This window comes from Heptranchias perlo, chromosome 15 (genome assembly GCF_035084215.1).
Source record: "Heptranchias perlo isolate sHepPer1 chromosome 15, sHepPer1.hap1, whole genome shotgun sequence".
Classification (NCBI taxonomy): domain Eukaryota; kingdom Metazoa; phylum Chordata; class Chondrichthyes; order Hexanchiformes; family Hexanchidae; genus Heptranchias; species Heptranchias perlo.
Window position 1 is genome coordinate 30,863,718 of NC_090339.1, and position 25,041 is coordinate 30,888,758.

The 25,041-nt window shown below is 42.0% G+C and overlaps 1 protein-coding gene across 2 annotated transcripts in view; it reads right to left on the reverse strand.

Annotated features, from left to right (window-relative positions):
• Positions 1 to 523: 523 nt before the first annotated feature.
• sash3 (SAM and SH3 domain containing 3) overlaps positions 524 to 25,041 on the reverse strand; it is a 64,515-nt gene continuing 39,997 nt past the window's right edge. For both annotated transcript variants that reach the window (XM_067997008.1, XM_067997007.1), the window contains exons 4-8: positions 24,118 to 24,259; positions 22,818 to 22,975; positions 7,489 to 7,695; positions 4,020 to 4,173; positions 524 to 1,626 (exon numbers count right to left, since the gene is read on the reverse strand). In XM_067997008.1, the coding sequence (XP_067853109.1) occupies positions 1,451 to 1,626; positions 4,020 to 4,173; positions 7,489 to 7,695; positions 22,818 to 22,975; positions 24,118 to 24,259 (837 nt within the window). In that variant the 3' untranslated portion in view covers positions 524 to 1,450. The remainder of the gene's footprint in view (positions 1,627 to 4,019; positions 4,174 to 7,488; positions 7,696 to 22,817; positions 22,976 to 24,117; positions 24,260 to 25,041) is intronic.

Sequence of the window (25,041 nt, forward strand, 5' to 3'; positions counted from 1 at the left end):
TTGGTTGCCAATCAGTAACTAAGGTATGTGAAATAATAAAGATGTTAAAAAGACAGAATTTACATTGTGATTAAACTAACCTATACATCACAATTTCCTGTGTTTAAAATGTTTCTAACAAAGTTTTCTACTGCAGGTATGTGCCTCTGACAATCTTGAATTTGTGGCCTTCCCAGAGACATTGCTGTCAGCTATGGAAACTCAGTGAGCTAGTAGACTAGATTTCCCAGCATGTATCTGTTCTTGTAACTACCAAAATGTGTGTTTGGCAATAAATTCACAGAGCATTGCAGGGCAGGGTTATCTCAGAATAACATTTCTACTTCCACACTAGTCATCTTTTATAGGGGTAACCTTACTAATTTAGCAACAGCAAACTACAGCTGGATTATGCATTTTATACTATAGATTCATACTGCTAGCAACCAGATTGAGAATGCTGAAAATCAAAAAGGAATTCAGTGTGTAATGTAGTCAGAGCTGACTAGATGGAAGAATATAACATAAATGCAAGATAAAAAAATTGTTACTTCTTAAGCAAAGAAATGTTTTATTTAAACTAAAGTACACATATATAGGTTCTAAAATCAGATAGAAAAATATAAAGCCAACTTGCAAATCAAATTTCTTTAACAAAAACTTCAAATTCAAAGTTAGGTCGTCTTCAGTACAAAATCTTCACGCAAAATGTGATTGAACTTCAAAATGATAAGAAATCCACTCATGAACTATACATAAGCTATAAAATAATATTTGTCGAGCACATCTTCTTCAGTTATAATTGCACCTACCACCAAGCAGACTATTTTCATGATTAGATCCATGATGCGTCTGCAGTCTTTGAGGATGGGGGTAGAGGAGGGGTTTATAGAAAACTCAAACCAGCTGGCAGTATATGTGCTCTCAGTGGGGAGTTTCAACCACTGGGCAGCTCACTCACAATTTCCTGATGCATCGGCAGTGTACAGAGCTTCCCACTGTTAGTATGCATTCGGAAAATTGGCCCTTATGTCTCCGATATTCTATGCTACCAACTTGCATTGATGAAATATTGCAAAAAATTATAATAAATGGACAAATATGTGCAGACACACCACCTCCTGCTAAGGAAGGTACATAGCTATCAGTCCTATTAATACCCTGAGAATGGAATCCTATTTAGATCCTTGAACATGCACAAGATTTCTATCGCACAAAATCCCACAAAATGTTCCTTTCTATAAATTGCAAAAGCTGAATATCATACAGCAGAATTTAGGATAAGCTCCAAACAAAATAATGGCTCTCAATTCACAATATTCTTTGAATACTTCACAAACTCTCATCATGTCATACGTTGCAGCTTGGTAGAAAAGTGGTATTGCAGTTTTCAAGCCACATTGTTTTGTATTCTTTAAGCCACTAGATGTCAGCATTAGAGTCCGTTGAACAGCTGGTAGAATGATCTGGCTCAGTCTTCAGCAGGCGTTTGCTCCTCAGTGGTGCTTAATTCAGAATCTTCCTGCACGTTCTCCAAATTCTCTGAGCTTTCATAGCAGCCAGAGTCCCGTGGAATATCACACAGTGGGGTTGAGCTTGAGAGTTGCGCATCAGTATTATCTGCTTGCTCTTCTGTCTCGCTTCCTGCTGTAAAGTAAACACCAATACTATATGGACATGGACAAACAGTTATGAGAGGCAGTGCTAAAATATTAGTACAGAGGATTCAAGACACGAAATTTAAAACAGTGCAAATGCATTCCTAAAACAATCTTCACTAACGCAGCTTGTATTAACTGTTTCTCACAGCTTTCCTACATTGCCCTCAGATGTTGCCCTCTGATCTCTTATTTAGACAGACATTCCTTTTGCTGCTGGGTTTAATATTATTGGTATCCTTGATCAAACTGCTAGTGTCAGATATAAAACATGGATTGGATCAGCACACTGCATGATATGTCAGGCACAAAAGTATGGAATGGATCAAAACATTATAGCGATCAACAGAAAATAATGTTAATAAAGAATTACACTATTGATTGCTTTTGAGAGTTTATACTTAGTGCTAAAATATTGCTATGGGGGTTAAGATTTCTCCAGAAAAGAGAGGTTTTCAAAATTTTAGGAAATAGCTCTTGGATGTTGAAGCCAAACACCAAAACATGATATTATACTCAGCTACTTTTGTAATCTAAAGAAATTTAAATGGCAATGTTTGTATACCCTTTCATTTAACTGTACATTATCAAGGTTTGTTCTAGGGAAACAGCAGTGGAGTGGGACTAATTGGATAGCTCTTTAAAAGAGCCGGCACAGATATGATGGGCCGAATGGCCTCTTTCTGTGCTGTATGATTTTATGATTCTATTCCTAGACCAGTCAGCACCGGGGAAAGCATAGAGTATTATACTTCAATGTGTTTACTGGGTTGAATCCAGAATGAAACATGAATTGGTACTGGATTTATTAGGGGATGAAATCTGTTCATTCCAAAATTCATCTTGCTTCTGTGCTGGGTTCACTTCAGAAAGAAATCTGTTTCAGCTTAACTCTGGAACAGAACTAGCTTCTGCATTAGGTTTAATCCAAAATGAAACTTGCATCTGTGCCAAATTCAGGTTGGATTGAAACTTGTATTTAGTGAATAATGATATCATGTGGTATAATGTCAAGCTAGCAACAGCCTAGCTAAATTGCTGGCACTCTTGCCTCTGAGAAGATTATGGGTTTAAGCCCCACTTTAGGATTTAATTCCTAATCTAGGCCGACACATCAATGCAGTGCTAAGGAAGTGCTTCCTTGATGGAGGTGTTGTCTTTCTGTATCAGATTTTAAAGTGAGGCCCTATTGGGCTAGTTTAGGTGGACATAAAGCTCCCTTGGCAATATTTGAGAAAGATCAGGGAGTGCTCCAGTGTTCTGGCCTAACATTCCTTTCTCAACCAGAAAAAAACAAATTAACCGGTCATTCATTTCATTTGCTGTGTGCGAGATCCTACTATGTGCAAATTGGCTGCAGTATTACATAAGAAATAGGATCAGGAGTAGGCAATACAGTCCCTAGAGCCTGCTCCGCCATTCAATAAGATCATGGCTGATCTTTGACCTCAACTCCACCTTCCCGCCCTATCCCATATCCCATGATTCCCTTAGTGTCCAAAAAGAATTTTTGGTGTCCAAAAGTATTTGTCTGCATGACAATAATAGAAGTGATTTAATGGATGTGAAGCATTTTGCAACATCCTGTGACAAGGTGCTTTCATACAGAAAATTAAAGCCCTAGAATTGATCTTCAGTCTATGCTGAGTTAGGCAATCTTAGGTTAGGCAATAATAGGAGCACAACAATTGGTTAGAGTGGGCAGAACTTTCAATTTTAGCAGGGGCATAAAACTGGCATTATCTGATCAGCTCATCCTATTTTCCTCTCCATTGACTTCAGCAGAAGTTATCTCCACTCCCATTACCCACACTCTTGATTATCTGCATGCTCATTACCCAAAAGCTCTGCAAGAATTTTTGTGGGAGTCAAAGGCTTCATTTTACATAAGCCAGTTAAAATAAATGCTTCAATTGATTTGTCACAGTCCCTGTGTTCTTGATCCAGCAAGGAAAATCATTATTATGTGGACATCTAATCCTTGGTCAAATTTACTATCTGATATTTAGCCTTGGATAAGAAGACCAGGAGGGCTTTGGGTTTGAGATGCCAGCAGTGATTGAAGCACCAATGTTATTTTCAAGAATATCTAATTTTTAGAATGAAAAATGTGGACCTTATTAGCAGATACTGGTAATCAGATTTGTTAATGTAAATAGATTTGTTAATGTAAATAGACCAATCAGAAGCTAAAACCTCACTGTCACACTAAGTATAGGGGACTCAAGATTATCTGCCACTATCCAATGTGGCAGATAATTGAGCTTCCACTGCACCGTGTATATGCTGCCTGGAGTTGGTACCAGTGTTCTGTAGGCTCTATGGTTTATGGCTCATCTTCAACTCTTGACATTGTGTCTACAGACAAAGAAATCCACTTACTGTCATAGTCCATGAGTAGTTCAGCAGCTGTGAGTAATTTGGCTCTCTGCTCAGGGTCTGTGATATTCAGTTCATTCAGATGTGTCTCTTTCAGCTCCTTGAAGTCATCCAAAGTCTGGTAACCATTCAGCAGTAAAGTGGAGGTATGCTCCTGCTGCAGAGAGGCAAGAAACCCTAGCATTTTAACATCAGCCCACACTGAGGAGAGGATCAGCATCCAAACCATATTTAGCTGAACTGGATGAAAGTAAGTCACCATATGAAGGACACCCCCAAGAACGGGTAGGTTGGGGGCAGGTGGGAGTTGAAAATAGTTGTTTTTTAGGTCTTGACTGTAACTTGGCTGCACTTCCGGGTTTAACGTGGGTGCGTAAAAGTACAGGCTCCCCACTGGGAATGCAAAGTCAGAAAAGTTTGCAGTCGCAACCCGAAAAACAACTATTTTAAACTTCCCACCCGTTCTTGGAAGTTAAAATTACCTTCTAATCTTTAAAATAACATGACTTAGAGAAATGAAGTAACAGCCATATCTGTACGCAATCCAACAACAGAATAGTGATTTTAAGTAGAAATGGAATGTTAACAGGTTTTTTTGCAGTAACTTCACAAGAACATAATAGGCTACATGCATTTAAAAAGGACCGTCTCACATTGAAACATCTCAAAGAGCATAACACACTGAATTACTTTTGCAGTGCAGTGACTGTTTTGTCAGCAAAATTGGAATAAAAATCTGGACCAGAAACATCTCACAAACAGCAGTGAGATGAATGGCCTGTTTTTGTGTTGGTTCGGGAGGGAATGATGGCTGGCAGATCGGATGTTGATTCTTTAAATATCGTATCTGAAGGACAGCATTTGTAACACTGTAGCACTCCCTCACTGCTACGCTGGAGTGTCATCATGCCCTCATTATTGCATTGGAGTGTCGACTTGCCCTTAATACTGCATTGGAGTGTCAGCTCACCTGTAATACTGCACTGGAATGTCATCATGCCCTCATTATTGCACTGGAGTCTCATCACTCCCTTGCTACTCCACTGGAGTCTCATCACTCCCTCGCTACTGCACTGGAGTCTCATCACTCCCTCGCTACTGCACTGGAGTGGCATCACTCCCTCGCTACTGCACTGGAGTGGCATCACTCCCTCGCTACTGCACAAGGATTGTTACAAATTCAAGTCTGTAGATACCTTCTTGGGTTCAGTGGCGTTAGTCGTTCCAGTAAGTAGTCTGAGCACCTTACATGGTAGTTTACTCACACTGCCCTATACTTACTTGTATGATAACATAACCCAGGGATATAACAATAACATCCCCTTGTGTTCTCTTACAAAGAGCCAGCACAGGCTCGATGGGCCGAATGGCCTCCTTCTGTGCTGTAACAATTCTATGATTCTATGATCTGGACTGGATAATTGTGTCTTTTGCATGGATGCTGCTTCAATCTGTCCAAAGGTATACCGAATGAACACTGGGTGAGGCGAGGCCAGATACGAAACATTAAAGTGTATTATTTCACAGCACATGAACATATGTAGCAACAGATATATGTAGATTTACTTATTTCAATCAATACAATGTGTCTTCACGTAATAATATAAAACAATGAACATGCTACCATTCATCACATCAATGTGTCATATTACTTGACTTAAATAAAATAACTTCCCTGCATCCTGACTCCATGCAGCCTTTTCTGGGGCCTCTCTATCTCGTAGTCTCTCTGTTTCAAAAGCTAGTGGATTGCTTATCATTTGCAGTTTATGGGGCGATAACATCAAAGCTAACTCTTAACAATCTGTTGTCTCAGCACACTTTCATAACTTGCAGGAATACACTATGCTTTAAAACAACATTTAAAGCAACTCTTTTTTTCCCCAAATCGTTTCAGTGGAAAAATGGTCAAAAAAACACCTTAAATGTGACCCAGATGTTTCTTATTTCATATGAAGCAATGCAGCTTGATGTTAAAATAAAACCAAATGTACAGAGTATCACAGTCTAGAAGATATGGGCAACTTTCATCATAATGAGCAGCTGTGCTGTGCTATATCCTAATGTGGAGATGCCGGTGATGGACTGGGGTTGACAATTGTAAACAATTTTACAACACCAAGTTACAGTCCAGCAATTTTATTTTAAATTCACAAGCTTTCGGAGGCTTCCCCCTTCGTCAGGTGAACGATGTCCTAAAGTCTGTATCTATTCTCAGTCTCAATGTCATTGAATGCATTTACAGGTAATCTTGAAAGTTCAAATAATTCAACAACTCTGATTTATTCCAAATGTTTGTCTCATAAGTGTCATTTTGGCTGTTGTTTATGGATTCAAGCCACACTCGGGTCTTCAGTACATAATTTTGAACTGCCACTTGAATGCAGTACTGAAGGAACATTGTTATTGGAGACTGTCCTTCAGATATCTCCAGATGAGATGTTAAATCTGTTGGTTCCAGTGGGTCAGAGAGATGTTAAAGATTCCATGACACTACTTAAAGAAGAGCAGGGTTTCCTGGATTAAATTCCTCACTCAACCAACATCACTAAAACAACATTCAGTGGTTTTCTCTCATTGCTGTTTGAATTATTGTCATAGAATTTACAGCACAGAAAGAGGCTTATCAGCCCACCACACCTGTACCAGTTCTCCTTTCTCAATTGCAGTTACTTATTCTAATCCCATTTTCCTGCCCTTTCTCCATAACCTTTTATATTTTTCCTTCTCAATTATTTATTCAATTCCCTTTTAAATGAGTTAAGATTTCTGCCTCAATGGCCATCTGTGATAAAGCACACAAACGTTTGAAAAAAATTCTTTTCACTTCCCCTTTCTAGTGATAATCCTGGGTCTATGTCCCGTTGTTACCATTGGAAATGCAGAAATCAGTTAATTTGTTGTGATCCTTGAAACCTATATGGGACGTTCTTACAGGAAGTACACAGCTTAGTTTAGTTTGTGAAGGAGATATTGCCAACCATATGAGTGGTGTCCTGTTGAACTGTACTGTTGGTGTTACGTGCTTAATTCAAGAAAAGGCAAATAAGGCTCCCTCTGTACATCTTCTGTTTTCCTCCACCTATACTTATAAATATTATACTCATAATAATAGGTCCAAGCAGAATCAGAACTGGAACAGACTGCAGCTCCACCAATGGACAAGTGGGTAAAAGTACTACCTGGTACATAGTACTAAGCCATACAGACCTGAAGGTCCCAGGTTTAATTTCTGATCTACACTGAGTTAGCTGGGGCAACAATTGGGATGATACAATTGGCCTCAGTGTCCCTCAGGTCGGGAAGAAAAATCAGTCATAGTTCCTGCTCCTGGTTGCTACACAGAATCATACTGGAAAGTGTGCATGTGTATACAGGGGTGAAGATGGCTCAGCTGTGATGGTCTCCATGACAAAATAGCACGCTGACACTTGATGTTTACTTTTACACACGAATGTGTAAAATGTCTCACCTGTAGATTAATTCTGTCCAATAACTCTTGCAGGGTCTTGGGTTTGGGTCTTTTGTTCTTGGTGAACAGCCTTGATTTCCTAGGTTGTTCTACTTCATTTGGTACAATATCCACATAGATAAATTTAAAGGATCCTACTTTGGTTTTCAGCATGCCAGTCCATGTTCCTACTGGTGGTTTCTCAATGATGTCTATGATGTCTCCTTTCTGTTAGTAAAGAGAGAAAAGGTTAGACAAATGGAGCAAGGTTAAAGGTCATACATGACATTTCAGTATCTTACACAAGAGGAAGGGGCCACTATTATTTCCTCGTTTATACACCAATGATTGTAGGCAACTTTATTTCAATCCATCTTTTTACATCTGCTGAACTATATTATCAAAACAGTAGAGTGCAACTCTGAGGCTGTTGCGCTAATACTGTTTGGTGCTCTGGTCAGGGTAAACCTTCACCGCTGTGCTCAGTCATAGAGGCACAAGAGCAACAAACAAACCTTCGAGGGTGCTGAGAAGGGCCGCAACATTGATTCACAGCATGAAAGGACTAAGTTATAAGGAAAAGCTAAAAAAAAATTCAGGCTCGTCATCCATGAAAGGAGATGAATGAGAGGTACATATGGTACGAAAGAAATTAAATCTCGAGCACCAGGCAGGATTTAGGCGTCAAATTTAGAATTCTATGTACTCCTTCCAAATTTTGCCACACCTCTTCTGTGCCCATTGGTGTGGAAAAGGGGGTCCAGGGACATACATGCCTGGAAAATTTTGAACCATTATATTAAAATGGTGCATCCTGGATAATTTTGGAACAGGTTTTTATTCTGTATCATTTCTCCAAAAGCTACCTGAACAGGCACACTCCCCCTTCGCAGCAGCACTCTTCCCCCTGTTCCCAGTCCCCAGTTCTCCTCCCCCACCAATGCTTTTCTCACTGCTATATACAAACGCACGGAGTATAAGGAGTAAATTAAATGAACTACAGGCACAAATTCAAATTGGAGGGTATGACATGATAGCTATTACTGAGACATGGCTGCAGTATGGTCAGGATTGGGAACTAAATATCCCAAGTTATAAGGTCTACAGGAGAGATAGGGAAAATGGAAGAGGGGAAAGAGTAGCCTTAGTGATTAGAGATGAAATCACTTCAATGATAAAGGAGGATATAACAAGGGGTAAGCAGCCAACAGAGACCTTGTGGGTTGAATTGAGAAATAGGAAAGGATCTAAGACTATAGTGGGAGTTGTGTATAGGACCCCTGGCAGCAGCTCTGAAGTGCTAGATTTTATAAATGCAGAGATTAGACAAGCGTGTAACAAAGGCATAGTGGTCTTAATGGGGGACTTTAACCTTCACATAGATTGGGAAAAGCAGACTAGCAACTGTCGGAGAGGTAGTGAATTTCTTGAGTGTGTCCGGGATAGCTTTCTACAGCAGTATGTCCTAGAGGCAACAAGGGGGCAAGCCATACTAGATTTAGTAATGAGTAATGAACCGGATTTAGTTAACAGCTTGACTGTGGGTGAACATCTATCCAATAGTGATCATAACATGATCGAGTTCAAGGTAGTGTTTGAAAGGGAAAAAAGTGAGTTAGCTGCTAAGATTCTAGACTTGGGTAAGGCTGACTTCAATGGGATGAGACAGAGACTGTCCACAGTAAACTGGGCAAATTTGTTAATGGGTAAAACGACTGATGATCAGTGGGAAATGTTTAAAGAAACATTTAATGTGATACAGAATCGGTTTATACCCCTGAGGGGCAAGAACTCTACTTGCCAAAAAAAACAGCCATGGACAACTAAAGAGGTAAGGGAAAGTTTAAGACATAAGGAAAGGGCATACAAAAAGGCAAAAAATGGCACAGATCCTGGCGAATGGGAAAGATACAAAGATCAACAAAGGGTCACAAAACAGATAGTAAGAGCTACAAAAAGAGAGTATGAAAAGAAACTCGCAAGGGATATCAAAACCAATACGAAGAACTTTTATAGTTACATTAGGAAAAAGAGGGTGGTCAGGAGCAGTGTGGCCCCTTAAAAACTGAAAGTGGGGATATTGTCATTGACAATGGGGAAATGGCGGACATGTCGAATAATTACTTTGTGTCAGTATTTACAGTAGAAAAAGAGGATAGCATGCCGGAAATCCCAAGAAAACTAATATTGAATCAGGGACAGGGACTCAATAAAATTAACATAAGTAAAACAACAGAAATGAAGAAAATAATAGCACTAAAGAGTGACAAATCCCCAGAACCAGATGGTTTCCATCCCAGGGTTTTAAATGAAATAGGTGAACACATTGCAGATGCCCTAACTATAATCTTTCAAAGTTCTCTAGGTTCAGGAACTGTCACTCTAGATTGGAAAATTGCACATGTCACTCCGCTTTTTAAGAAAGGAGAGGGATACCAGGGAATTATAGACCAGTTAGGCTAACATCTGTTGTGGGGAAAATGCTGGAGTCTATAATTAAGGATAGGGTGACTGAACACCTCGAGAATTTTCAGTTAATCAGAGATAGCCAGCATGGATTTGTGAAAGGTGGGTCATGCCTGACAAACCTGATTGAATTTTTTGAAGAGGTGACTAAAGTAGTGGACAGGGGAATGTCAATGGATATTATTTATGTGGACTTCCAGAAGGCATTTGATAAAGTCCCACATAAGAGACTGTTAGCTAAGATAGAAGCCCATGGAATCGAGGGAAAAATACGGACTTGGTTAGGAAGTTGGCTGAGCGAAAGGCGACAGAGAGTAGGGATAATGGGTAGGTACTCACATTGGCAGGATGTGACTAGTGGTGTCCCGCAGGGATCTGTCTTGGGGCCTCAATTATTCACAATATTTATTAACGACTTAGATGAAGGCATAGAAAGTCTCATATCTAAGTTTGCCGATGATACACAGATTGGTGGCATTGTAAGCAGTGTAGATGAAAACATAAAATTACAAAGGGATATAGATAGATTGGGTGAATGAGCAAAACTGTGGCAAATGGAATTCAATGTAAGCAAATGTGAGATCATCCACTTTCTAAATGGTAAAAAGTTAAAAACAGTGGATGTCCAAAGTGACTTAGGGGTTCAGGTACATAGATCATTGAAGTGCAGAAAATAATCAATAAGGCTAATGGAATACTGGCCTTTATATCTAGAGGACTAGAGTACAAGGGGGCAGAAGTTATGCTGCAGCTATACAAAACCCTGGTTAGACCACACCTGGAGTACTGTGAGCAGTTCTGGGCACCGCACCTTCAGAAGGACATATTGGCCTTGGAGGGAGTGCAGCGTAGGTTTACTAGAATGATACCCGGACTTCAAGGGTTAAGTTACGAGGAGAGATTACACAAATTGGGGTTGTATTCTGTAGAGTTTAGAAGGTTAAGGGGTGATCTGATCGAAGTTTATAAGATATTAAGGGGAACAGATAGGGTGGATAGAGAGAAACTATTTCCGCTGGTTGGGGATTCTAGGACTAGGGGGCATGGTTTAAAAATTAGAGCCAGACCTTTCAGGAGTGAGATTAGAAAACATTTCTACACACAAAGAGTTGTAGAAGTTTGGAACTCTCTTCCACAAACGGCAATTGATGCTAGCTCAATTGCTAAATTTAAATCTGAGATAGATAGCTTTTTTGGCAACCAAAGGTATTAAGGGATATGGGCCAAAGGCAGGTATATGGAGTTAGATCACAGATCAGCCATGATCTTATCAAATGGTGCAGCAGGCTTGAGGGACAGAATGGCCTACTCCTGTTCCTATGTTCCTATGCCAGTTCCAGCTCCAGCTCCTACTTAGCACTGTTGCTTCACTGCAGCAAGTGGACACCATGCTGTGGGAATTCCTGATCCGGTGAAAAATATCTTGAGATCAAAAGTTCTTTGCCATGGGTCTTCTCTCAGATAAAACAGCAGAATCAGGAACGAGCTGGTGCTCGGACTGGCAGTGAGATGAGCATCAGGGAGCAGAGGGACAACAAATCACCCTTTGCAATGTGAGCTCACACTGCAATAGCTGATCTGCTGTCCATGAGGATAACAAGCGGTTTTCACTGCCACGCCCCCACCCCCGCCTGATGGTAGACTTCCCAGTGCAGGTGGGAGCCCAGTGCCCTGGCATCAGCAAACCTGCTGACACCCTGTTCCAGCTAGTGATCAGTTTTTTGTAAAGAACAGCTGCCTAAAATTTTCCTCCAAGTATCCTTTTTTAATTAGCTTTTTTTTTCCCATTCCATCTTATTTTTTTCCTTTATAACATTTCTGTCTGTTGTGCACCATTCTGCCAATTCTGGTCTTGAGGCAGCTATTAAGAGGTGGGCGAGACTAATCTGGGATGAATCATCCTCTGTTTAACATCTCCTACTGATGGTACAGTACTAGCATTCTGCTAGTTAGCAGGACATTATGGTAGTACGTCAATGCACTGCACTAGCATATTGTCTTAAAGATAATGTGCGGGTGGGCACACTGCAACGTGAATGCCAGGATGTGCCCACCTGTGGCTGCCATCACTGACCCTGCCAAAGTTTGTGGGGACAAGGGGTGAGGAAACGAATAACAGGCTTCTGGTGACAGAGTGGGGCATCTTAGGCATGCCCGCCATAAGAGGCCACATCGTGCAGCATAACTGACCAGCTTTTGTGGGGAGGCGGTGCTTGAAGGAGCCTTCCCTGCAAAGAAAATGACATTGTCCCTCCCAGTTCCATTTGTAAGGGAGCCACTCATTTTTTTTTGAAGTCCCCTCATCTTCTGAGGTCCAGGCTCCCCTCCCCTGGCCCACGGGTGCTAGAATGTAAGCCAATATGCGCCTACCCCCTTGGCATACCAGCCTCTGATATTATAGCAGGTCTTTTGTATGCCAAGGACATGGGAACTTCCTACATTGAGAGTCCCCTCCCTCGGCTCCCCCCGCAACCTCTGACGTTGGTGCCCAGGTAAGAGGTAGATGTTAATTCTGCCTATTACTAGAGCCCATAGAAACCCCTGTCCAAGGCTGGAACCCAGTGTATCTGGATCTTGGCAGAGTTTGCGACTGTTCTGCCAGACTCCTGCTGGAGTTACAATGGGAATCTATTGGAAAGGCTGCACAATTTTGGCCCCAATATTGTGAACCAAATAGCACACTGATTGTAACCGAGTACAATGAAAAGAAAGTCTAGACACATGATTCAGTTCCCTGTTCATAACATTGGCTGTGCACAATGGAACATTTTCAAATTATTTTTGGTGTTAACTCTGTTATAGTCAGTAATATTGCTATCATAGTATCATTGTAGGTGTAATAACCTGGATAGCCAGGTGGTGAAGGATAGAATACTGGAGCCTGGTCTTCAGTTGCTTCCAAGCCTTTATTCACAGAGATCCACATTTCCCACTCCACACTCTAGATAAGCTCTGATATAGATGGATACAAGAGAGTCCCCAATTGATACGCACCACCTAAATACAATTAACACTAATTGATATAAATCATATGGATACAATTAAAAGATTTCCTTCTCTCTCTTTAAATAAAAAAATTAAACTTTATACATACAATACAAATGAAAATTTCAAAAATCAAAAACTTCCGTACTCTGTACAATTTATACTATTCAAAGCATTACATCGTGAGGCGACCCTTCTCCAGGACTCCTTATAATTTCTTCGTACATGTACTTCTTTTAGTAAAACAATCTGACAGTTGATGGCTTGAATCCACCCATTTAATTTTGGAGATTTCCTTTCTCTCCAGCATTTGTTTCAAGCCAGCAAGGTCAATCTGTAATCTTTTTTCACTCACATTTTTTGTAGAGTGTACATTATCTCACAATGAATGATTTTCTACATAACATTCAATGGGTATACTATCTTCAGTACTCCCATTGTACAGGATGTCACTCAAAATATTTGCCACGGTGTCAACAAGAGCCAGTGTTTCAGCAACCTGAGTACTTTTAACAACCCTTTTTATTTTCTTAGCTTCCCAAGCTAAAGAACAACATTTCCCATTCTCACCCATAAGAAACACTATGAAACCAGCTGCACTAGAATACCCATCAGGAAGATTAGCATGTGAAGGATCGCTAAAAATAACCAGCTTCATTTTCTTTGCGTCATCCAAGGACGGGAACTTGAGTATGCATTTATCTATATTTAATTTTCGTAATATTTTATTTGAGCATTCTCTACAATAGGGTGTTTCATTGACGTTCTTAACTCCAACACATCAAAACTAGCATCTGGTCTAGTCTGAATGCACAACCAGTTCAAATGACCAATCAAGCTTCGTAATTGCTCTGTCTCTTCTTTAGATATAACATCACCTTTCTGTGCTGACCTAGTACGATTCACTGGGACGGGAGTAACATTCTCTAAACAGGACTGTTGATTTAAAGTTATACCAGATCCACACTGCTTAATATCTAAACCAATATATTTAAAAGCCTCACAGGCCTGTCTCAATTTTAAATTCTACTCTAATCTTATGAATGACGAATTTTTGAAATTCCGCAGTGCCACCCCATAAGAAATCATTAACATGCGTCATGAAGATGACTGAAAGTTTTCCGTTATGGTACCAATAAAACATTGTGGGATCTGATTTTAGTTGAACACAACCTATTTTCAGCAAATCAGATCTCACCGAAAAATACCATACCCTGGAAGCATCATTCAGGCCATAGACGCATTTGTTTAGTTTCCATAGCTTTCCTTCTGCACCTGCTGCCTCTTTAGGCAGTTGCAGAAACTCTTCTCTCTGAAAAGTATCGCCCTGCAGAAATGCGGCTTTTATGTCAATTTACCTACACTCCCATGTTGCCAAAAGAGCCAAAAAGATTTTTAAGATTACCTTTCCAGCAGTGGGAGAATCCACTCGAACATCTGTTTCACCCAGTTTCTCTTCAAAACCCCTAGCCACCAACCTCGCTTTAGCTTTATAAATCCTATGTGCAAGGACTTTTTCAGTACAAACCCATCTATGCGACAAAGCTGGTTGACCCTTATCTGTTACCTCAGAATAAACTCCCTTTATTTTGCCACTTTTACTCATTAGCCCTCAAGTCTATTGGCAGCTGCCAAAACTTCACAAACATGAGGACTTCTGCTTCTAGTTCTGTCACGTGACTGGTCTGTGGTCTTTGTTTCATTGCCTGACCCAGTCAAACTATGTCTTCTATTTCCGCTTCTATGTCTGTAGGGACTACTACTGCGAGATCTCCCTCTTTCATCTCTCGTCCGCGATCATTTTCTGACATGAGATTCATTTCCGGACTCCCTATCACTACTTGTACTCTGCTTTCATATTCTCCACTCTTTTACCCCATCCTGCCAGTCTATGAACCTCGCTTCATGGCCATCATCCTGAACATTCAACCAAAATTTAAACCTATCAGTAGTTTTGCCTGCACATCCCAAAATTGTTGCATCACTCCATTCATTAGTCCTTTCTGGAATATATGTCACTCTTGCACCCACATTGGGTAATTGTTCTGTGGATGTGATAGCTCTGTCATGTGTTTCTTGATCACTGACATTACCACTGTCCAGCCCTTGATCTACCTCAATCTGTACCTCAGGAACCTCATCAAAAAAAATCATGAACATCTGAGGCACAAGGTGCCTCGTTTACTTCTATCAATTGCTCAGAGTCCAAGATTTTATAATTAATTCCAATTAATCGTGAGGAATGAACCTTAATGGTTTGATTGCCATGTTGGACAAGTACTGTCTGACCATCAGGACCTATTACCTTACCAGGGCCTTTCCATTCCCTATGACCCTCTCTTTTATAGTGTAACAAAATCTCCTGAATTGAACTCTGTCTCAGATGGTCCAATACGATGCCTCAGTGCTCTATGAATTTGCTTTGATACCTCAGCCTTGATAAAAGCCTGTCTCTCTGCATGCATAACATTTAAATGCTCAGAAAAAATGGCACTAATTGTAGTACCTTCTAGAGCAGGAGGATTATCACAAAGAACAGAAGGTAATTTGGGATTGCGCCCATAGACTAGTTGGTAAGGATTATATCCTCCAACCATCTGAAGAGAATACTTTGTGTGAACTGCCCATGCCAGGGTAGCTGACAATTTACACTCTGTTCGATCAGCCAAAATTCTATGCACCATGCTATCAATCACAGCATGATTCCTTTCACAAAGGCCATTGCTAAAAGGGCTCTCAGCTGCTCTATTCATGACAATTATATTTTTTTCTCACACATATCTCTGAACTCCGCGTGAGCGAATTCACCTCCATTATCTGTCAAAAACTTTGCTGGTGTCCCAAGTCCAGTCCCTATCCATTTTTCCATAATTTTATCTAGAATAACCTTCTTCTCCTGACTATATATTAGTGTAGAAATACTAAATCTCAGAGCCAGGTCAATAAAATGTAAGATGAAAACATTTCTGTCTTTGTCCCATACCTTTAGATCTATGGCAATTATCTTGTTAAAGTCATGTGCTAATGGAACACTTACAATTGGGCATGGGGGCATCCATCTATACATCTTACAGATTTCACAATTCTCACTAATCTCTTCTATTAGCCTTGTATTGTTGAAACTTAACACTATACAAATGCATTTACACCCAAACAAAGTAGTACAAGGAGAAACTTTATTGAACCCCAACTTGTATACAAGTGGAAGTGCACCTCAAACAATGGTTGAGGGTACAACTTCGCCGAGTGAATGAAACAGCTCATGTTTATACAATTCAGTAGACAACGCCCACCTGTTACAGAATATGGGCGTACATGTACATTCTTTATTGGCTCAGGTAGTTGGTCAATCAAGTAGTGAGCCTGCCCCCGAACATCCATAGCCATCTTGTTACCTTGCATGTAGGCCTGAGCAGATGTCAGTTATTTTCTTTCTCTCCACATTCCTGTTTCTCGTTATCAGTAGGGCTGGAGCCAGTCTCAAGGCTTCATGGCCATTCATCAACTCTATTCTTATTATTTTCTGTAGTCAGCTATATCCTTATCTTAAGGGAAGGCCAGGCTGTACTAGGCTTAATTATCAACATACCAAGGCTCAAACGTAATTACACAATTGTGCTTACTGTGTGTTTGTGGCTAATCCTATCATGTGAGTTAAGTGAGTTAATAAAGAGTTAATATGGTCAAGTATCCCTTCAGGCACTTCCACATTATACTCCTCATCAACTACACCTGCATCTTTTAGCAGGATTTTTAAACGTTGACAAGTAGGGTGGGCAAATTGTCTATGTAACTTTAAGACAATTTGTTTTTTTTCTCTCTTATCCTTATCACCCGATTCCATTATTACTTGCCTAACACACTGATGAGAAACATCAAGTTTTATTAAGGGGATACAATAATGCCCTGACTGGATAAACTGCAAATCAACCGATTTCCCAAAAATAATTACCTCATCGTTTTCCATGTCAAGTTTCATTTTTGCCTTTCTCATGGAAGGTTTACCCAAAAGCATAGGAATGGAGATTACATCTGTATTTATAAAATGGCTTACTCTAGCTATCTTACATGGAATTACCACTCTCTTGAGTGACCTCAAGGTGTTGTCATCTCCAAACATAAAACATGTAGAACTTTTATATTCCTTAACCTTGCATCGATCCTCACTACTTAGTGAATCAAGATAACATTTTAACCAATCTACCCCACATACAGTTGCAATACATGCATTATTTAACACTGCACAATTTTAGGAATCCGCGACGAATACATTCATCACAGGATTAAAACTCCTTGTGGCCAGTGTAATCTGTTCATATTCATCAACATCTTCATCCTCTTCCTCAGAACTACTTTCATCATGCGTCATTTCAAAGACCCTGTGTCTTCGCTCTGGGCAATTTGCTTCATAATGATAGTTAGAATCACATCTGAAGCATCTACTGATTTTTTCTTGGGTATTCCTGGAATTCAGTCACCTGTTATTACTGTCCCAATTTTGTCTTCTGTTGATATAACTGGATTTTCTGTACCTGCCTTCATCACCAATCTGGCTGTCTTTAATCTTTACCTCACATTGACACCTGCGTCCGGTCTCTTAAAAATTCTGAAACCTGGTCCGGCCCCTGTGTTTAGTATCTGGAACATTTCGAAATCTGGTAATAATTGAATCTTCTACTCTTTGTGTCACAGCTGAAGGCCTCATTTGTTCCATGAAGGCTGAAGGGAATGACTGTTTCCCCAGGAGTTTTTTTTAAGGCAGCAGACATTTGATCCAACAGAGTCTCCTTTTCCGAGAACTGGACACCAGTTAGGAGCAGTTGCTTGTCCATATGAGACACCTTAGCACAATCTAGTCATTTAAACACTAGTACCGATCCAGGGATTCCCAATTTGAACTTTGTCAACCTTTTGTACAATTTGTTAAAGTCCATGATATACTCTTCCATTGAATGACAGCCCGTTTTCCGAAACCTATCAAATGCTGACCAAGCTTCATAGGCACTTAACAGGTCATCTTTCTTGTAGATTTGAACCAGAAATTCTATTAGAAAGGTAAAACCTTCATCATTATCCAAAAGATCTGCATCCATCTCAGAAAATACTTTACTTCTGATTTTACTTCGTTCCGGAAGTGACAACGCCAAGGCCATGTTTTGTTTTCTCTTTGGCAGAGTAGTAACTCATGTCCACATATCAACCGCATTCTTCTACTGGTCATACTGTTCAAACTCCGAGAACATTGGAGAGATATCGTACCTTGACAATTTAAACTTGCTTTCTGCCATTTTCCACAATGGCCACTAGGCTTTCAAGTTTTTTTATGTCTAAAAAAATTGTAGTTTCCAACCTCCACCTTTAGGCAACCATCCTCTGCTATCATATAATAAATTGGCTAGCCAGGTGGTGAAGGATAGAATACTAGAGCCTGATCTTCAGTTGCTTCCAAGCCTTTATTCACAGAGATCAACATTCCCCACTCCACACCCTAGCTTTAATATAAATGAATACAAGAGACACTAATTGATATAAATGATATGGATACAATTAACAGTAGGTACAGCACAGAAGGAGGCCATTCGGCCCATTGTGCCTGTGCTGGCTCTTTGAAAGAGCTATCCAATTACTCCCATTCCCCTGCTTTTTCCCCCTAGCCTGGTAATTTTTTTCCCTTCAAGGTATTTAACAAATTCCCTTTTGAAAGTCGCTATTGAATCTGCTTCCACCACCCTTTCAGGCAGTGCATTCCAGATCATTACAACTTGCTGCATAAAAAAATGTTTCCTCATGTCGCCTCTGGCTCTTTTGTCAATCTCCTTAAATCTGTGTCTGCTAATTACTGACCCTTCTGCCATTGGAAACAGTTTCTCTTTACTTACCCTGTCAAAACCGTTCACGATTTTGAACACCTCCATCAAATCTCCCCTTAATCTTTTCTGTTCTAAGGAGAACAATCCCAGCTTCTCCAGTCTCTCCACATAACTGAAGTCCCTCATCCCTGGTACCCTGCACCCTCTCTAAGGCCTTGACATTCTTCCCAAAGTGCGGTGCCCACAATTGAACACAATACTCCAGCTGAGGCCTAACCAATGTTTTATAAAGGTTCAGCTATTTAAATGATATGAAGTTAGGCACTGATTGCACACCAATAGGACTACCTGATTGTGCATGGATAAAGTCTTCCCATCATCTGTACTAACCAGAGACATTAAGGTTTTCTCCTACATCATGATTTCAGTGAGTAATATGCTCCTGAACACCAAACTACAGGGAGCAGTAGATCACTCTCAGTCTTACAATGCCTGCTATCCCTGCCTTTTTGTGGTATACGTGGAACATTCCTTGTTCCAGTCCTACTCAGGTCCCCTCCCTCACCGCTTTTTCCGGTACATTGATGACTGTATCGGTGCCATTTCCTGCTCTTGCCCCGAACTGGAAAATTTCATCAACTTTACTTTCAATTTCCACCCTTCCTTCCCTCCCCTTCACATGGTCCATCTCCGACTCTTCCCTTCCCTTCCTCGACTTCTCTAATTCCATTTCTGGGGATAGGCTGTCAACCAATATCTATTATAAGCCCACCGACTCCCACAGCTACCTAGATTACACTTCCTCCCACCCCACTTCCTGTAAGGACTCTATTCCCTTCTCCCAGTATCTCCGTCTCCATCACATCTGTTCTGACGATACCACCTTCTGTACCAGTGCTTCCAGTATGTCTTCCTTTTTACTCAACCGAGGAATCCCCCGCACAGTTGACCGGGCCCTCGACCATGTCCGTCCTATTTCCCGCACTTCTGCCCTCACCCCGTCCCTTCCCTTCCAGAACCCATGATAGGGTCCCCCTTGTCCTCACCTTCCACCCCACCAGCCTCCACATTCAACGTATCATCCTCCGCCATTTCTGCCACCTCCAGCGCGATCCCACCACCAAACATATCTTCCTCTCCCCTCCCCTTTCAGCATTCCGAAGGGACCGCTCCCTCCGCAACACCCTGGTCCACTCTTCCATCACCCCCGATACCCGCTCTCCTCCCACGGCACCTTCCTGTGCGGGCGCAGGAGGTGCAACAACTGCCCCTTCACCTCCTCCCTTCCCACCGTCCAGGGCCCCAAACACTCCTTCCAGGCGAAACAGCGATTTACTTGTACTTCTTTCAATTTAATAAACTGTATTCGCTGCTCACGATGTGGTCTTCTCTACATTGGGGAGACCAAACGCAGATTGGGTGATCGCTTTGCTGAAGGTCTCTGCTCCGTCCGCAAGCATGACCCTGACCTGCCGTTTGCCATTTTAATTCCCCTTCCCACTCCTATTTTGACCTCTCTGTCCTCGGCCTCTTACACTGTTCCAATGAAGCTCAATGTAAGCTGGAGGAACAGCACCTCATCTTTTGATTAGACACTTTACAACCTTCCGGACTCAATATTGATTTCAATAACTTCAGATCATAACCACTGCTCCCATTTTTCGGTCAGCTAGTGCTGGTAATGGTTCTGCTGCTGCCATTTACAGCCACTCCTGATCAATCTTTTGTTTCTTAACCTGTCCCATTACCACTTTCATTGCCTTGCACCATCATCCCTTTTGTCATTTAATCACCCGTGCCCACTACCCTATCACAGACCTTCCCTTTTGTTCTTTCCACCCCTCCCCTCCCTCCCTCCCTTTTCCTGGCTCTGAACTTGCTCAAAAACTTTAATTGTCTTAACATCTTCCAGTTTTGATGAAAGGTCTTCGACCTGAAACATTGGGCTCGATATTAGGAGGGAGGCGGGTTGGCAGCGGGGATTGAATTTGGGATGCTCCGCACGCGATCGCAGCCTAATTGAAGGCAATTACCTTGGCTTCCAGGTTTCGTGCTGGAAAGCTGCGCAGCGGGCGGACTGCGCACCCCCATTACGGGTTGTCAGCTGGAGGAGCCCTATTTAAAGGGGCAGTCCTCCACTGACTGATGCTGCAGAAAGGAGCCAAAATTAGAGCATGGGGCAGCCCAGGGGGAAGGCTGCTCCCAGGTTTAATGATGCCTCACTCCAGGTCCTACTGGATGGGGTGAGGAGGAGGGGGAGGACAGAGATCCTCTCCCCGGCGGACGGGAGGAAGTGGCCTGCCTCTGCCATCACGAAGGCCTGGCTTGAGGTGGCAGAGGAGGTCACCAGCACCACCAATGTATCACGCACCTGCATACAGTGCAGGAGGCGCTCCAATAACCTAAGTAGGTCAGCCGAAGTGAGTACACTTACTCATTCCCCTACACTCCATCTGCCACATCAATGCCCCCACCCCACATCTCCTTCTGCACTGCCAACACGACTCTATCACATCACTCCTCACACCCACTCAAAGCTAATCCTCATCTTACCTGCACTTACTCACCTCGCCAGTACTCATCCCACCACTACCACTCAACCCAATCCTCATACAATCTCATGGCTCTATCTCATACTCACCCTCTAATGGATCTCTTTCACGGTCAGCCTCACCCAACCTGCCACTACCTGTGCTGCAGCCACAGGGCATACATCACATATGTGTAGTAGGAAGCGTAAGGCAAATGTGTCATGAGCATGAAGGGGATGCACAAGGGTGTTTGAGGGTTTGTCATGGTTTTTACTTATATTTGATTTCTGATCAACTCACATTACATATTATATTGTCACCACTACTGCCACGTCTTTGCAAATCTTGTCTGGTTTGTCCAATAATGCCCTTTCCTGAGGATCACCGTGAAAACCCACAACTGATGCCACCCATTGTGTCACTGCAGAGTGGGTGCAGGTGTATTTGCAGGGCTCTTTTGTGCAGACGACTGAGAGACGCCGGCGATGTCCCCGGTGCCACCCTGGAAGGATGCAGAGGAGAAGTTGTTGAGGGCAGTGGTGACTTTGACAGCGACAGGTAAGAAGACGGTGCTCGGGCCAGCCGGGAGCAGCTCGGCATGAAGGAGGCTGCAGATGTCCACGATTACATGTCGAGTGACTCTGAGCCTCCGTGTGCACTGCTGCTCAGAGAGGTCCAGGAAGCTGAGCCTCGGTCTGTAGACCATGTAGCGAGGGTAGTGCCTTCTGCGACGCATCTCTCTCTGCGGTTGCCCTCCCTCCTGCTGTACAGGTGGATGTGTCACAGCACTGTGTTGTGGAGCTCCTCGTGTCAGAGGTGGACGGCGTGACCGGCGAGGCTGGTGATGCTGTTCGCCCTCCGAGGAGGTCATGACTGCAGCTACGGCGGCCCCCATCCGGAAGATGTAAGTTTGAGGGGGTCTGCAAGGTAGGTAAATGAGTCCGCACACCGGGGTTGAGGTTGCAAGTTGGTGAATTTTAGTGTTCGGAGGAGGGTGGTGGAGGCTAAACTTTGTCCAAAGTGACAGAGTGGCCTCCTGCAATGAGCGAGGGTCTCCCCCCCCCCCCCCACCTGTCATATGGACTTTTGCAGCTGCCACAGGCTGGTGGCTGCAACATATCCATTTCAACTGGGAGCATTTCCCCCAGTACGGAAAACACTCTCAATTTAGATGAAAATCCCACCCCTCCTAAAATATCCTACAAATCAGGTCTGCTAACGACCTGAAGTATCCAATTAATTGATTTAAGTGGCATCCTGCCGTCTTTAATTGCCGGCGGGAGTCCCGCATGCGGGCGCTGCGCGCGCGTCTAAGCACATCACTGGGGAACCCCGAAGTGGGCGGCTGGAGCCGGGCTCCGGACCTGCCCCGGGAATCCCCAATTTTCACAGCCCCCCCGCCACGAACCCACCCGCTCGGATGTCTGAAAATCGAGCCCATTAACATTGTTTCTTTCTCCACAGATGCTGCCTGACTTGCTGAGCTTCTCTAGCATTTTCTGTTTTTATTTCAGATTTCCAGCATCCGCAGTATTTTACTTTTGACTCTCAGTCTTACCTTGAGTTTTAAAGAATCAATGTCATATGGACTTGGGGTGAAATCTGTGTGGACCCTGGCACGGCCACAGAATGGTCCAAGGTATGGAGGAGGAAGGTTGTCTAATTGCACACTGTCCCTGCTGCTGAGATCAGAATCTGGGGTACATGGGTCTCCACCTGGTTAAGAAGCATACATTTTAATCCCATGTCAACACAATGCAAGTCAATGAGAGGAATTAACCCTGCTATGTTATGTACCATTCAATGTATCACTTAATGAAAGTCTCTCCAATGCCTGTTATGGGTCTTAAATGAAATGTTTTGAGAATCTCACATTGTTTGATGTATGCCTGCAAAATAATCCAACTCTGCATCTGCAATTTTACCCAGTAAGTCCAAAAGGATGGATGGTGTCAGAAATCAAAGCGTCAAACTAAGATGCTATTTGTCTTTTGAGGATAAGAAAGTTAACTCAAAACATATTCTTAGGTTAATATAGATGCACAAGGACAACTACTCCACAGACCACCATGATTAAGTTATGCTATCATATTGTTAGATATTGCGCACTACTGGTACACCCCAAAATTAAGATGTTCAGACTATTTATAGGAATGATTAGCAGTGCTATACTTGAGAAAATATCTAAGGCAAGACCTAAACTTGTAACACTCACTTTATTGAGCACAATCATGAAAAAAAAATCAAAGCACAATTGGCTATTAATTTAAAACTTCTACTCCATCAATTCATCATTTCCTAGATCGCTCTTTCTAAATGTCCCTAGAGTTGCCTCCGTGCAGTGGACTAAGGGACCTCTCTTATGCATACATTTCAGGGTAAGTGTATGTGGATGAACACATCTGCTTAGACCATGGGATTGAATCTCAGAAGGAAGTTTATCAAGTTTATATTGCAAAATATACTGAATAGAAAAGAGAACATTGGCCTGTTACAATCTCCAATGAATTTTAAATCAGTAAATATGAACGCTAAGGATGAATAAAGATAGGGCATTACAATCATAATTTGATCCTTTGCCTCAATCATAAAAGTATAAACATTTGCTAGTTCCCACTTTTAATTTTTACCATTGGAAAAATAAAGATGAACATTTTTTAGAGCCCAAACTGCAACAACAATTGTTTTTTGGCTGAGTTTTACCAAAGTCAGTTCAGAGAATTTTCAGTAGGAGGCTCAGATTCATATCTATTTCTAAACAACAATTAGAAATGATGAAAAGGGAACATTCAAACATTTTTTTGCATATTTCTGTGGTACTCGGTTTGTGCTCTGTGCTGTTTACTGTTTTTACTTACTGCTTGAAGCCTGTCTGCTGAGTGGACTGTTGAGATTCTCTTCTGATTCACTGAATGAGTGTGAGGCCCTGTCACCCAGTCTCAAGTACATAAGGTCATCAGGTGTCTTTGGAGACATGGGGCTCTCTTCTCCACTTTCACTCTGAGGGATGAAAGATGGCAACAGGTCAATATATGAACCACATCTTATATTTCACCACCTTTTGAATGATCCTCCCGATCTGTTATATCTTATGATCAAAACGTATAGCTGTTCCCCTCATCATTTCCTGTAACTGTCTCTTAACTAATCTCCAAAGTTTTTGCCTCCACCACACTATCCTAAAGATAATTCCAAGTGTTGATCACCCTTTGTATGCAGAACTTCCTGACATCAGTCTTAAATTTTCCTTTAAGAGGTTTGAACCTTTTTCTACTATCAAACTTCGCCTTGAAATAAAACTGCAGAGAAATTCCAGTGATGACCTGCACAACTCTATAATTGGTTTGATGCGAGGTTGCTCCTCATGGGGAGGGATGAAGACCGTAGAAGAGGATCAATGATAATTAATTAGACTGTGCATCTGTGTTGAGTTTTGTCAACTCTCTTCTTTAAGTGGAATGCTTCACTGAAATGACGTGCCAGGGGTAGATAGATCTATCTCAGTTTGCAGAAGCCCAATCGTAGGCCATGCATCAAGTACCTCCATTGTATGTCATGGGACTCTGATTGGCATATTAAAAGGGCCTATCAGCTGACTCAGGTGGGTGCTCTGGTCGCATGGCTGTGGGCCATTAACAATATAATGCTGGCCACACCATCAACCAGAATAGGATGGGAAGTCATATCCCACCCTTTTCGAGGTACCACCACCCCATTTCCACCGGTGGGTGGCCTGAAAATCTCCCCCATTGTCTTCATGTTGATCAGTTATTGGGAAGGTT